The 15,955-nt window shown below is 38.5% G+C and overlaps 2 protein-coding genes across 2 annotated transcripts; one reads left to right on the forward strand and one right to left on the reverse strand.

Moving 5' to 3' along the window:
• Positions 1-7,474: 7,474 nt before the first annotated feature.
• On the forward strand, positions 7,475-11,147 carry LOC103995564 (rac-like GTP-binding protein 5). The gene is made up of 8 exons (XM_009416168.3): positions 7,475-7,605; positions 7,821-8,023; positions 8,842-8,929; positions 9,046-9,155; positions 9,271-9,334; positions 10,550-10,614; positions 10,680-10,745; positions 10,832-11,147. Exons 2-8 carry the CDS (start codon positions 7,925-7,927, stop codon positions 10,931-10,933), a joined length of 594 nt encoding a protein of 197 aa, XP_009414443.1. The 5' UTR covers positions 7,475-7,605; positions 7,821-7,924; the 3' UTR covers positions 10,934-11,147.
• A 953-nt stretch (positions 11,148-12,100) lies between these two features.
• On the reverse strand, positions 12,101-15,558 carry LOC103995563 (SKP1-like protein 1A). Its single transcript, XM_009416167.3, has 2 exons — positions 15,133-15,558; positions 12,101-12,479 (listed from the first exon to the last, which is right to left on the reverse strand). The coding sequence occupies exons 1-2, from the start codon at positions 15,430-15,432 to the stop codon at positions 12,306-12,308; spliced, it is 474 nt and encodes a 157-aa protein (XP_009414442.2). The 5' UTR covers positions 15,433-15,558; the 3' UTR covers positions 12,101-12,305.
• Positions 15,559-15,955: the final 397 nt, after the last annotated feature.

Raw genomic sequence — 15,955 nt, forward strand, 5'->3', positions numbered from 1 at the left:
CTCACAGAGTTTTGCCAACTCATAAGCTTTAGACATATTTTGCATTGTGTCTTATATTGTGATATGTTTCTTTATATTTTTTGAGGTAGTCTCTGCACATCAGACTCTCTTCATTGTCCACTAGCAATACTCAACATCTCAGGCACATCTAGTCCAGTACTAAATTCGGACCACAAACTATGACTATGCCAGGATTATCTCATCCTTCAAGTAATTCAAGTCTCGGTCGCTAGATCCCTCGCCCCACTCATTTCTTCATGCGACACTACTGTCGAAGCTTGGTGCAAGTTGCAAACCACCCTGGTCAATCGTTCCCGCACTCGCATGTTTAGTCTCCTATCCAGTCTCATGAAGATAAAATAAGAGGGAAGTACTGTTGCTGATTATCTACACAATATAAAGATTATCATTGATAACTTGACTTTAATAGGTCATTCCTTTAGTGGTGAAGAAGTTACAGTCCATATCCTCAACGACCTAGGAGACGAATACAAGGAATTGGTAGCAGCAATACAAGCACGTGATTCACCAGTGTCCTTCGAAGAACCCTACGACAAGCTGTCTGACTTTGAGATATATCTAAAGCATGAGGACAAACTGACAGGACCATTCATCACAGCTCAAGTCAATCACAAATCTACGAGGGGCAATCCATATAACAAGACTATCAACAAAAGTTTAACCAAGATGCCTTCTGAACCTATGAGCTTCAACCAAACCATCCCTCCTCTTCATCAACATTCCAATCACAATAATCAAGGTAGCTACTTCAATGATCAGCAGTCGTGACATCCTCAACACACAAACCAACAAAGAGTTGTTTGCCAACTATGTGATAAAGTCGGTCACTCTATAAAGGTCTGTCGATCTTAATCCAGACTTCATGCTTAATCACATTGACCTCAAGCAAATCTCACGACTACTCCAAACACTAATTATCATAATTGGATCATGGACTCTGGTGCATCCCACCACATCACCTCTGATCTCTAGAACTTGTCAATTTATAACAATTATAGTGGAAATGAGGGCATCATCATTGGTGACGGTAAAAGAATTCCTATTACTCATACTGGTTCTACACTACTTAATTCACCTACTACAACTTTTATACTCGATGATGTTTTATGTGCACCTTACATTAAACAAATCTTATTTCCATTTCTTAATTTTACAAACAAAATAATACCTTAATTGAATTCTTTCCTAACTCTTTTTTTGTTAAGTATTTGAGCACGGGGGCATCCTTGGTCCAAGGTCAGAATAAGGACAATGTTTATGAATGGCCGTCAATTCCACAAAAAAACTAGCCCATTGCTTACTCCTCAATTGCAGCTCCAATTGATGTGTGGCATCGTCGTCTCGGTCATCCCTCTCTCTCTATCCAAAATGAATTACTTTCTCGTTATCTTCTTCCTACTCTTACAAATAATAGCATTATCACTTATTGTGATACTTGTCTCAATAATAAAAGTGATAGACTTACTTTTGACACTTCCTCCATATCATATTCTAAACTATTTAAAATTATTTATACTAATATTTGGGGCCTTGCTACCGTCACTTTTTTTTATAAATTTAGATTTTATGTTATTTTTGTATACTATTTTGTATGTTACTAAGTATACTTCATCATAAATCAGAAGTTTCAATAATCTTCACCAACTTTAAAAAGCTGGTTGCAAACTTCTTTCAGTCTACAATTAAAACAGTCTACTCTAATGGTAGAGGTGAATATCAAGCCCTTACATCCTATCTCTCTGCCTGTGGCATTCAACACTTTAAGTCACCTCCACACACTCCTCAACTAGTTAGCTCTGTTGAACACAAACATCGACATATCGTAGAAGATGGTCTCACACTTCTACATCAAGCCTCTATGTCAGCAACCTTTTGGTCTATAGCCTTTCAAGTTGTCGTCTACCTTATTAATCGTCTGTTCACTCCAGTTCTCCAATACCAGTCTTCATTTGAAAAATTATTTTCTAAATCCCCAAACCTTCAAAAACTTAGAATATTTAATTATTTATGTTATCCGTGGCTACGTCCCTATACCCCACACAAGATAGCGCCAAGATCTAAACCTTACATCTTCATAGGATATTCTCTTGAACATAATGCTTTTCGGTGCTACGAACCAAAAACTCAAAAAGTCTTTATTTCATGTCTTGTTGTTTTTGTGAGTTTGTCTTTCCATTTCAAAACCATGAGTCTTCTCTCATGCAGGCTACTCTAACAAATATACATCATTGGAGTATTCCATCAATCCCCTCAAACGAACATCTTCTCACACCATCCAGTCCTTTTCTTCAAGATTCACACTCTTTTGTTCTCCCGGTTCAATAGCTCCCCACTCCCTCCATTCATTCTCCTTTTCCTTCTTCACAAGCCTCCCCTACTACTGAAGTAATATCCTTAGAAATACAATAAACTTCTTTATCTAGTGTCACTAATATATCTCAGCCTATCCCGACCTTTGTCGATGCCTCTCCACCACCCATATCAATAACACAACTTCCAGTTCCTAGACATCCAATGACAATATGCTCAAAAAGTGGTGTCTTTAAACCATGTCAAGTTCTCGACCTGCATACTATCACTAAATCCTCTCCCGAGACCAGTGAACCCACCATAATTACTCAAGCACAAAAATCTCCTCACTGGTGTAAAGCTATGTGTGAAGAATATGATGCTCTACTCCATAACTCCACATGGACTCTTGTATATTTTTGTCCTACATAAAATATTATCGGGTATAAATGGGTCTTCCGAATTAAGCGGAACCCCGACGGGTCCGTTGCTCGATATAAGCACGATTAGTAGCCAAAAAGTTTTATCAACGATATAGAGTTGACTTTATAAAGACTTTTAGTCCTACAGTTAAACCCATAATAATTCGGCTTATTCTAAGTTTGGTCATCTCCAAAGACTAGCACTTACGACAACTTGACATTAACAATATCTTTTTACAGGGGACTCTAACTGAAGATGTTTTTATGCAGCAACCCCTTGGCTTTGTTTATCACCAGTATCCGAGACATGTCTGTAAATTACAAAAAGCCATTTATGGACTCTGTCAAGCTCCAAGAGCTTGGTATACTGAACTTGGATCATTTTTTATATCAATTGGCTTCATCAACTCCAAGTTTGATACCTCTTTATTCTTACGATAACAACATGGAAATACAATATATCTTCTAGTACATGTAGATGATATTATTGTTATAGGCAATGATTCCTTGGAGATTCAGATATTTTTAAAGCAATTGGCTGATCGATTCTCCCTCAAAGATTTAGGACCTTAAGTTACTTTCTGAAAATGGAAGTAATATTTATATCCTCAGGTCTCCTCCTCTCACAGAGAAAGTATATTCAAGACTTATTAGTGAATCACTATGTAGGATGCGAAAGAAGTTGCTACTCCTCTCTCTATTAGTGAATCACTTAAATTATGTGATGGCAGCACTACCATAGACTCAACTCAATATCGACAAGCATTTGGCTTCGTACTTGGCTCTCACCCGTCCAGTAATCTTATTTGCAGTAAATAAATTATCTCAATACATGCACCAGCCTTATGCTATGCATTGGTCTACGGTTAAACGAATTTTACGGTATCTTAAAGGGACTCTTAATCATGGTCTCTTTCTCTGTAAAACCACTCAACTTCATCTCCATGCCTTTGCTGATATTGATTGGGCAGGAAACTTTGATGATAGAACCTCCACATCATGGTATATCATCTTTCTTGGGTCTAATCCAATCAGTTGGAGTTCTAAGAAGCAAAAATAATAATGATCTGGGAAGCTGAATATCGTGCTATTGCTACCGCTATTGTTGAACTCAATGATCGTTGAACTCAAGTAAAGATAGATAATGCATCATAATCTTGACAAATTATAATCAAATAAAGTATCTTTGTACCTTATGTATTTATTCAAAACATAAGTATAAATATGAATAATGCATCTTAACTAAGTGAAATATTTTTTCGCTCTCCACATAAAACATAAACATCAAAATACTTATTACATTATAATTAGGAAAAAAATAATGTCATACGTGATGCATCCACCCAAGACATATGTATTAAAACACTTGATGCATCGCATGTGATAAGTTTGCTTAGGCCATAAACATTAAAATGACTTATGAACCGAGCAAAACTTCCTATGCATCTATCTTAGAGAAAAATATACAGAGCACGTTTCATCTAATTTTTTTACTATATAAATATTTATGTTGAAAGTGACACCAAATTCGAGATATTCAAATTCTAATTGAATCTTCTCCTCACCAAGAAGGAACCTTTCGGAATCGCTTTCTGATCAGTGTTTGCCACTGTTCCATTCCAACGTTGGTTTGCCCCTTCCTGGACGAGATACGGCTCCGAGAGACCGGAAGGGGCGACGCCACCCCTGCAGGTTTCCATTGGTGACTCACTCCAGGACAGTAACTTGTGTCCGCATAAAGTCTCCATGCGGACGCCCGAGACTTGTACGTCCTCTTCCTCGATCAGAACTGGCTGTTCGAGGCCTTCGGCGGGTCTGCCTTGATATGGCAACCGCAGCCTTGCGTCGACCACCTGATGCTACCGCCGCTGCGAGACCACTTCGCTGACGAGAACGTCAACAGCCTGAACAGGGTCAGCGGCAACCCGAAGACGGATCTCATGTCGAGCAACGCGCCGCCATTTTTCTCGTCGAAGCTGACGAAAGACCTGAATGCAGTGCAGTCCATCATCAGCTCCACGATCCTCTTGGGAATCTGAAGAGGACAAGGTCGTGGCAGTCGTTGGAGAAGGCTCCACAGCCCAAAGTCACTACAGCGGCAACAGCAGAGAGAGAATTCAGTAGCAGAAGCTCTACCTCCATTGAGGAGGGAAGGGGATACGTGGCCGGAGTTGCCGGACCACAACGCATTCAACGAGGCAATCGTTGCCGCAGTTCTGGCGCCCCTTCTTGCAGACGAGGAAGGTGATGCTAACAGCACCAATTCAAGCAGCAAAAGCCCAGGTTTGTGCGAGAGGAAGATGGGGAAGAAGAGGTTGAGGATATTCGAGGCCATAACACTCAGGCAATCAACTAATTGTTGATGTTAGGAGGAGTGGCGAGGACGAAGGAGATGAGCTTGTTCTCCTTCGTCTACAAGAGCAAGCAGCAGTGTAGTCTGATTCCAAAGCAGAAGCTAATAACCATTTTTTGTTTGCTTGAATGTATCAAGCATTGCAATTAATTGGTTTCTGCTCAGCTCAAAAGCAGCAGCAAAAGCAATTTGCATGAAGGAATTTTTTGTTCTGGAACAAAGGTATCCATCCATCCATCAATCCCATGAACAAGGAGAGATAGATGGTTGGCTGTCAACAAGGAATGAAAGGAGGTTTTTAGGAAGAAGGGGATTGCCCCTCCTCCTGTCTTGAGCTGTAGCAATGTTTTCATAGAATCAAACTCATACATTAGTCCAAAATACTTAAAAGACTTAATTCATAGAATCCAATTTAGTAGTAATCTTATCCATGAGCAATTTCTTTTATTCAGATCTAATAATATATTCAGTATTAGGTCTGAATATTTTCATTTTCTATTTGATTCAATATTAATTAATATTAATTATATACTTAATCATTAATCAATTAAGAAGATACTTCAGTTTTAAAGACCAACATTCTCTCTCTACCACTAAGCGAGAGCTTCTATTCTCATATTTATTTGGATACTTCCATCATAAATTATGATATTATTAATTTTATATTTCTTACAAAAATATTAGTATGGAAGCGGATCGTCGATTCAAATTATGAGGATAACCTTACGTGATATGAATTGTCTTCTAGAGCAAATATCGAGGAATAAACAATTTATGTTGATGATCTTCAATACGAAATAACGTCTTCATTATTCCTCCGAAGACTATTTATGACACACAGTTAGTCGTAGGAAATAATAATAATTTTTTCTATCACTAAAGATAGTTATGGAAGTAGTTCATGAATCAAAAACTTATGTGACAGATTCGATCGGATATTATCTCAATTAATAAAAAAAAAACACTTTGATTATGTAGATTTAAAACCCATAAATCATCTGAACATTTGATGGAATTTTTTGTGCATTGTATCGATGCATGCTTGCGGTACTCAATTTGGTAAGGGGGATTAGACGGTGCAAACGGCGTGAACTCATTCGGAGACAAACGAGTTCGGGAGGTGGTGGGGGCCACGTAATTGTGCTTTGCTTAAGTGGGCAGGCAAATAATAATAGTCCACGGATTGGTACCATCCGACACCGTGAAATCATACGGATGATGTGACGACCTCACTCTCATCTCCATTTTGTCCCAAATCCACTGTTGTGTGTGTGAGATCCAACCAATCGCAATCGATTTGTGCCCATCGACATGCCAATTTAATTTGGTAGATCAATTGACTGTAGTCCTTTTTTGTTTTTTCTGTATTTTATGGCTCCGATTAATCTAATATAGCTTTTATTTTTTTAGAAAAAAAGAAATATTTGTGCCCATTCCATGGGAGAAATTAATTGCATAGTCACTCGGCAAGCAATCATGGAGTACTTTTAATGGTTTATTCTATATTTTTTTATTATTGAATAAATTCAGGTATTTAAGATTAGAAATATATTTGATTAATAGGATAGTCTCATGTAGATTAATTTTAATAGGATAGTTTTACCAACATTCATCAATATTTATTTTTTCAACTATCCTATTAATCAAATATATTTCTAATCTTAAATACCTGAATTTATTCAATAATAAAAAATATAGAATAAATTTTAACTAATATTTATTTTTTAATTAAATTTTAACTAATATTTATATCATTAATTGTTTGATGTTGAGAAAGATATACGACCTCACATTATTTCTATCGTAAGACAGATGGATATTCAATATGATCTCGTATCGTATAGTCGTTATCTTGAATAAATGAAATATTTTTAATAAGTGATTCAAAAAATCATCGATAATAAGTGTTCGATCAATGAATTATGTTGGTGATTTTATAAATATTAATCTTATGATAATAATAGTAAACAACTAGCGATACTATTATATATATAATAATTTAAAAAGCAATGATTGATTGATTAATTGATTAAAAAATAATTTATAATTTTGAGACCTGAAAACAATCGTGAGAAGCAACAAGAAGAAGAGACCGAATGGTGTTTGGTATGTTGTGATGATGGCAATGTAATGAGACCAAATGGGCAAAATTGTTATACATATGCATGGAATGGATATGATGATACTATTAGTGCTAATGGAGTCCTCTCACAATGAATGCAATGCATGTCCCTTTAAACCACTGTCTAATTAACTGATAATAATGATGATAATCATAATTACGTTAATGAATCATCTTGTCACATCACATTAAGATTCTCATTGATAGATATGAATGTATATATATATATATATATATATATATATATATATATATACACATTCATAACATCGGTATTATTGCAGCTAATTACCTCTCTCTCTCTCTCAGCCAAACAGACGTCTTTTTTCTCTCGGCGACCGCTTCAACCGCACCATTTTCCGGCCGAAGCATTCTTCCCAACCCCCCGACAGCTGAAGGTGCGCCTCCTCTCTCTCTCTCTCTCTCTCTCTCTCTCTCTGATAGAGGAAAGAAAAGGGAAGGAGAAGGAGAAAAGGGAATCCAAAGGCGATCGCTTTTTGGATCTCCCCACCTTCTGGGGCTAGGCTTAGGGCTTTCTCTGCTTCCCCCTTTGTGCTCCATGGAGGCTTTTGAGACGGCTGACAGATGTGGGGCTTGCTGTTGGGGCTTGCAGATGTTTACTTGTTGAGGCCGCGCGGAGTCGGGCTCGCACTCCTCGGAGGAGGAGGAGAGGGAAAAGGGCGGATTTTTTGAGGGAGGAGGAGACCGGCGGAGGAAATGAGTGCGTCCAGGTTCATAAAGTGCGTCACGGTGGGGGACGGCGCTGTCGGCAAGACCTGCATGCTCATATCGTACACCAGCAACACTTTCCCCACGGTGAGAGCTCGAGAATTCGTTACTTTAGGCGAGTTTCTGTGAGAAAGTTGCAGGCCTTTCGTCCTTTTTAGGGGCTGATCTGGATTTGAGACTCTATACTTTTTGCGGATTCTTTTTGGCATTGCATTTCAGAAAACAAAAATACGTTCTTTTTTGTGCTCATGTTGTCTTTTATGATGCATTTGTTTCTCTTGAGAGTTTCCGTGGTTGAAATATTTGATCCGAGAAAAGCATCCAAGAAAGAATCGTTAACTTTTCTTTTCTTGATTTTAAGACAAAAATTACTATATATCACGAATACCCCTTTTCTTTCAGCATTATTGAATTTCTCTAGCTTGCTTTTGGTCAATGCTTTTATCTGTTGTTTTTATTTTCTAGCAATAGTTCCAGAAAATAAAGTATGCAGATCTATTTCTGCAGCATAATCTCTCAAATCTGTTATCTTGAAAATTATGTCCAGATACAATATATGTGCTTTTAAATAATTGAGATTCAGTAGAATTTATGACAACACTTTGTACCAAGCCTCAGCATCAAATATGCTTCGCAGAGTGATGAATTATACACCAGAAAAGCATTGTTCATCACTGCTTTCAAGCATGAAACTAGTTCCTTTCTTCCTATATCTTGAAACCAACGATCTATGTGCCAATTGATAGGGTTTTGAGGCATCTACTCCCTTATGAAGTTCGTTTACCCAACATTATTTTCAATCAAAGTAATAATTACCTTGCAATTTTTTACAGTTGATTACAGATTAAAGAGTTTAATTTTTTTCTTTGTATTCATAAATATTTGTGTTATTTTTGTGGAGACAGGACTATGTTCCTACGGTATTTGACAATTTCAGTGCAAATGTAGTGGTTGACGGTAACACAGTCAACTTAGGTCTGTGGGATACTGCAGGTGATCTTCTGCTTTTCTTGTTGTTGTTTGTTCATCTTGTTTCTTTCTTTATAACACACCCGCTAGCCTTTATGTATCCTGTAATGTGCATTTCTACTTGTTGGTTGGTGATACAGGCCAGGAGGATTACAACAGACTTAGACCTTTGAGTTATCGAGGTGCAGATGTCTTTCTGCTGGCCTTCTCTCTGATAAGTAAAGCCAGCTATGAGAATGTGGCTAAGAAGGCAAAAACTGAATCCCTCTTATTTATATAAAGTCTTTCATTAATCCTGTATTTTCTGTTGACTTGCTAAAATTTGAACCTTTTCTTACCTGTTCTGCCCCCTTTTAACTTTTCAGTGGATTCCTGAACTGAGGCATTATGCACCTGGTGTGCCAATAATTCTTGTTGGAACAAAACTTGGTAATCATCATGTATACACATTTTAACTCCAAACAATTTTGTGTTCTCATGTGTTCTCATATTGTCTGTGTTAGAAGGCCAATATTCTGTCCTGCAGTTTGGATGCAGCTTTTTTACAATGTAAAGTCAGTACCTTGGTGGAAAGCATTTATGGCTATGAGCATAAGGAGCATTCTGATGATGTGCTTGTGAAAAAAATTTAACAAGGGAGTCTAAGTTAAGACTAGCAGAAAATAGTTTGTCTACATGAAACAGAACTACTGAAGTCAGAAAGGATCATGGTAAATATATGCGTGATAGGTGGATGAACTGTTTGTCAAATCACTTGGCAACAAGAATCAAGTATTTTGGTAACAGATTGGAAAATTGTTAAGCTGTGACTGTGATAGATGTAGGTAGAATCACATGGTGATGCCCATCAGGGGCTTGAAGCAACACTCGCAAGGAGAGGTTGGTACGCCAGTGACGTTGTGTCTTAAAACGACTTTCTTGTTAACCATGTGAGAGAGCTAAGTAATTGAAAATATTATCGTACTGGAAGTAAATCATTAGCTTAAAGTCCTTCTACTGGGCTCTTTTATCAATATTCTGGTCATCGAGTAATGCTAATTATTTCAAACTAATGGTTCCATCATCCAAGCAAGTTGATTCCGTCCTTTTGTTGCTTAACTCAAACCAAGACTGTTTAGCTTGGAAACTCTTTTTATCTTGTTGGGCATGGTTGAATAGGTTGTGATTTTGTAGTCTGGTGGCATCTAATTAGAGCCCTCAACAGTTAGGTAGTCCAATAATTTGATTACGCTTGGATTAAGCCTTAACCCATTACCCAATGCTACTAGTCTAATTGCATTCAAGAAAAGACAAGCTTAACTTGTCAAGTTGTTTGTAAATGCATGGTACTTGGATTCTGAAACTATGGAATTGAACATTCACTTAAGAATTTGAGTTACTCATCATGCATTATGTGAGTATGTGCTGTGGTAGGACAAGAAAACAGATCTCATTTTGTCCTCTTTGATCAACTCTTTTTACCAGGTTTGAGTTATATATCTGCAACTTTTCTCCAGTGAGTTTTGCATGGAGAATTTTGTTTATGAGCCAGTCATGTTCCTCTGATTGAGTTTACATTACACACTTGTTAATGCTAAATTGAAACATGTAGGATGGCTATTGGTTCTATATGTCGCATCTAATTGTGCATGGCTTTGTTGGCAGATCTCCGGGATGACCAGCAGTTTTTTATAGATCACCCTGGTGCTGCACCCATAAGTACTGCTCAGGTAAGAGAGCGTATAATTTCTTTCTTGTATCATATCCTTTCATGACAAATCTTACATGATTTAAGGGGGAGGAGCTGAAAAAGGTAATTGGCGCTTCTGCATACATCGAATGCAGCTCAAAGACCCAGCAAGTATGTTCTTGCCCCTACACCAAAACTTTGCATACATAATGCCTCTACTGACGTGTATCAGTGTTTATCCGAAATCCAATGTGCAGAATGTTAAGACGGTTTTTGATGCGGCCATCAAAGTGGTGCTTCAACCGCCCAAGCAGAAGAAAAAGAAAGGTGGGGTACAGAAGTCTTGCTCCATCTTGTGAATGTTATGCCTGTGGAAATGAATTCAATGCACTGGCCATCCTTTCTTGTAGTGTCTTGCTCTGTACGAGAATCTTGTTTTCGATACACAATCGACCGTTGCCCCCATGGCGCATCAGGTGATTGGTTTCCGCTTCTCTGTTGTGATCTGTATCGACTTCTCGAGCATGTACCTAACCCTAAATGTCCTAATGCATGTCAGTGTACTTGGTTTGAGTTGTTGTGTACTTGGTTTTTGTATCGCTATTTAATCACTTGGAAAGCTTGTTAACATTATGCATTCGACTGAGTGACGAGTCATACATGAGTTAGGGTTCACATGAAACGAGTGAAGTATCAAAATATTCGTGGACGAGATGGAATGAGTTGTTGAAATGTGATGAACTGATCGAATGTAGGCTTCGTCTGCAGTTGACGAGATAGAATTGAGTTGTTGAAATGTGATGAACTGATGGAATGTTGTCAACGGCACACGTTAGTTGTGTGACTGCTTGAGTATGAGCATATTTGTTGATATGGCTGGCACATGAGTGGCTGAGCTTAACATTAGAATCTAATACCCAACTCTCATTTGTTGACTTAAATTAGACGTGTAAATTTATACGTATTTATTGAGTTGACCCACGGCATGTTTGACCAGCACATCAGCGTCAAGCGCCCCGCCCGGCTTAAAATCCCCGACCGTTTTGCCGTGAATCGAACGGTTCTGATTGATCTTCGGGCTCATGAAGATTATGGAAGCCTGATGTCACGAACGAACGGCTCAGATGGACTGAACGCGTCACCGACGACCACAAATACAACATATATACTCCGCAATGCGGCGTTCCGCTGCACCCACAATTCTTTCCAAGAGAAAAAAAAAAAAAAAAAATTCAGTCTTAATTCCTTAAGATAAATGTGCTGCAAGAAATAAAAGAGACTGACCAACGTTTGTTTTTTTTGGATTTCTTTTGCACTTCCGGCAGTTGAATGTGTGACGTGCCCATTCTTCTTCCATTTTCCCTTTTTAATGGTTTCAAACTAATGAACACATCGCGTGCGTGACCTACTACGATCCATGTATCACGAACGATATTGGAAACCATTCCTGGGGAAGCCTGACAGCCAGTAAAAATAGTCATGCATGTGATGTGATCTATGCAGACAACATAGCAAACAAACCAATATAAAATCCAGGGATCAAATCATAATAATAGCTAATTACTGTGCATGCAATGAAAACTAAAAAGCAAATTTATGGTGTCCCAATTGACAGTTTCTCAAGTCTTCTCACATTTTGTTCATAATCCAACCTAATTACAGACCGTGAGTAATTAATTGCCTTGTCACTAGATATGATAAGGTTTGACTAAAGGTAGGCACACCAATAGATCACTCGAACGCCCACTGGTTTTCCCTCCGCACCTCTTCCTCTTCCTCGGGGGTAAAGTCATTCTTGATGTTGAAGGTCTTGCGGATCTCTTCAGGCGTCTTCCCCTTGATCATGTCCGCCACGGTTTGACAGGTAAGATCCAGCAGCCCCTTTATGTTCAGATAATTTGCAGCCTGAATCCACCACACGGTCATCAGCACAATTGGATTCATAGATTATATGCACCACCACTTTTGAGTACCAAAAGCTTTCTTAAGTTTGTATTAAATGGACATAAAGACATGCCGACATGAATCTTAATTTCATTAAGAGACATGCCTAAATATGAAACACAAACAACTTCGACTTTCAATTCCCAAATGCATAGTACAAAAAGTAAAATCAGACAGCATCATAATTCGAATCATCAGAGACATAGCGGGCTACGAAGACAGCCCCATTGCAATTTTACACACAAACATATCATGCAAGCACTCAAAGAGGCATGACCAAAGAGTACTCAGATGCATACTTCTCAGATATATATGTCTGACACTTTTTTGAATATTTGTATTAAAGATATTTAGAGACTTAGAGGGGGTGATACTTCATGGGAGAACTTAATTGAAACCAATCAATTCAAACTAAAGCTTAGTAGTCATCTATAAACTACTGTGTAACCAACCAATCAACAAGTATGTGAATCTAACTCATTATCAGCCATTAAGGAGTGATTACTACAAACCATTCATAATCTAGTCAGTCTGGTCTTCATGAGAGGCTATAACTTCATTTACAGGAGGCAGAAGGCCCAGGTTCAAAGGAGATGAAAAATCACCAGACATTTCCCTTTAGAAGTCTGTCAAGTGGCTACAACTCAAATTTAGAGATAGTGCACTGCATTAACACCCCATGCTTCACCAATATCAACCAGATAAGTATTCACCACTCACCAGCCCAACTCATATATGCATATAAAATATAATACACGTAATAAGAAACAAAAGATTTTAAGAAAGCTTCTGAGCTTAACATGAAAAATTTTAGGGTTGCTAAACTGAATTCCCCTGGGATGAATGCACTGCAGAATGCAACAAAACCTGCAATGCTAACCTTAACAAACAACTCAAATACTCTTAGCAACCATAAACATTACTCTGAGCGTACCAGAAAATGATACTCCTTGGAGAGCTTCAATAGACCAGTGAGTCAGTGACTATTTTGACATGATGATTCGCTTAAGCAGAACGACATGACATTTATTGTCTTGATTGAACTATGAAATTGTTGGTTGTATTTTAACTAGGCCTACTTTGTCTTGGTCACTCAATTGATCGGTCTACCACCACTGATTCACTTTTGACTTGTTAAGTCTCAATATACCAAATAGGTCCATTGAAGCACTCAACCTAGGATGTTAATTGCACTCCTAAAATATAGAACACTGAACTCCATATAATTAATGTCACAACCCAGCATTTTAGGCCCCTATTGCCCAGGGAAATCCAAAAAGTGAGACTTCAAACACATGGCTGAGTCATTAACATTTTTACTAATAATTAGGCCTTTCCTACTTGGGCTTGCTCACCAAAAATGTATAATTAAAGGTCCACTCTATCTATTGTCATAATGCACTAGTCTAGCAACTCCATGAAATGGTCTCTTTCAATTACAAAGTGACGAGTTCATATACAAAATGACATAAAATGTTTAAGCCTTTTATCGATAGTGAAGAGCTCTTTCAGGCTTGAGATTCTCCTCACACTTACGATTTGGAACGAATCAGGTGTCATAATTCCCATCTAGTAAAAAAATCATCAAGAAAGGAAACAAAAGAAATTATTTTCTTTCTAATCTAACAAAAAATTATCCAAACATGTGTAAAAATGGAAGTTTAAACCTCCTCTAAAGCACATTTGTAGAACATAGAACACCCCCACATAATGGGGCTTTGATACATGAAAAATTACTCAAATAAATATCCAAAACAGTAAAACTAAAGATGAAAGCCACAAACAAAGATGAAGTAACTTACCTAAAAGGTAAAAGCAAAAAAAAAAAAAAGCAAAATGAGTACAATTATTAAATCTAAATGAAACTCCAAACAAACTATAAAAATTTCAAGATACAACGTGTAGGCCTAGCAGCCAAGAACTACAGCAACACTGTCAAAATAAATAGGCAAATAAAGAAAGACAATAAGAACAGGCCATATGCCTCTCCTCCTACTCACTAGAATTATCTCCTCTTGTTCCTCTTCCTAATTTCCTTTTTCTTTTGCCTGCTTAATTTTTATTTCTCTACCTAGCTCCCATGCCATACAACTTCCAACTGCAACAGACATTTTCTCAATTCCTTACGTCCTTCACAGTATCTTCTTGCTACCCTAAACCTCGTCCATTTGTAACTATAAGTAGCTAAAATATCATGATACAACTAAATAATTTATGGGTGCTACTACTATAAATTGGCATCTCATAGACTCTTGATGAATTCTTAAATTACAACAACTTATCATGGCTAACAGATAATGAGTCGCTCTAACTGGAAGAAGATAATAAGTAGGCATTATAGATCCAACACCAAATGTCAACACCCCTCGTTCTATAAACGAAATCAGAAGATTCCCTGGTTTAGATTGGTAGGTATGAAATATATCTTCAAGAACTACAATAAATTAAGAAACTATAAGTGCCTAAAAAGATTCTAACAACGGATAACTTGTGCATCATTTAGGGTTTAACCAAACCAAAATTATAAATCTAATTTGCAAGGAAAAATAGGGGAAATCAAGCAGATCAATTACCGAGCAATAGAAGGGAATAGTGGTCAGCGCTCATATACTACCAGAATGAGATCGAAGAGGGTGGCCTGGTCGACCTTGACGAAGTCGGCGTCCCAGGCCTTGAGCTCCTCGTCGGGGACCTTGGAGGCGTCGCCGGAGGAGTTGGAGGCGGCGTCAACGTGCTTCCTGCAGTACTCGATGACCTTGGCGAGGATCCTGGAGGTGACGTTGGGGAGGGGGACGCCGTTCTCGAAGCAATCGTCCTCGATCATGTGCCTGATCGTCTGCGACTCCATGGCGACCGCCACGCCCACCTCGAACTCTTCGCCGTCGGAGCTCTTGAGGATGATCTTCTTATCCATGGCGATCGGATCGGATCGGATCGAGCAGGAAATTGGTCGCGGAAGGGAGAAGGGGGAGGAAAACCTACCGACAGATCGAACTCGGAGACGAGCGCAACCAACTAACAAATATAATCCGGACGCGCCGGATGAGATAGGCGTGTCTTTATATACACGTAAGATGGGCGTATCTTTATATACGCGTACGGTACGATGACAACAACGACTCCGACCACGACGCCGCGAAACGATAACGCGTCGACTGCTCGGAAACGGAAGGATAACCACGATTCAAATGCGAGTCCTGACCGGAAAGGGAAAGGGTAAGTAAGGGATGGACAACCAAGGTAAGACCGCTGCTAACAATCGCGTCTCCTTGTGGGAACGAGTACTATGGTGTGGTAAGGTGAAAGGATGCCTTGCAACGATGATAATTAACACGTCATAGTCGACACATCACGTCAAGTCAAAACCTTGCGCCACACGTCCCATCCCAAGGGCTTGGGGCGGTATCGTCTGACACACCATCAGCCTTCGCGCCATA

This window comes from Musa acuminata, chromosome BXJ1-8 (assembly GCF_036884655.1).
Source record: "Musa acuminata AAA Group cultivar baxijiao chromosome BXJ1-8, Cavendish_Baxijiao_AAA, whole genome shotgun sequence".
In the NCBI taxonomy this organism is placed as follows: domain Eukaryota; kingdom Viridiplantae; phylum Streptophyta; class Magnoliopsida; order Zingiberales; family Musaceae; genus Musa; species Musa acuminata.

What these genes read in the sequence shown, in the direction of transcription:
- LOC103995564 (XM_009416168.3), top strand. Translation starts at nt 7,925, where the DNA reads ATGAGTGCGTCCAGGTTCATAAAGTGCGTCACGGTGGGGGACGGCGCT. An exon ending in CCAGCAACACTTTCCCCACG is followed by an intron (nt 8,024 to 8,841) that starts GTGAGAGCTCGA and finishes TTGTGGAGACAG; the next exon opens with GACTATGTTCCTACGGTATT. An exon ending in AGGTCTGTGGGATACTGCAG is followed by an intron (nt 8,930 to 9,045) that starts GTGATCTTCTGC and finishes TTGGTGATACAG; the next exon opens with GCCAGGAGGATTACAACAGA.
- LOC103995563 (XM_009416167.3), bottom strand. Translation starts at nt 15,432, where the DNA reads ATGGATAAGAAGATCATCCTCAAGAGCTCCGACGGCGAAGAGTTCGAG. An exon ending in CCCTCTTCGATCTCATTCTG is followed by an intron (nt 12,480 to 15,132) that starts GTAGTATATGAG and finishes TGGTGGATTCAG; the next exon opens with GCTGCAAATTATCTGAACAT.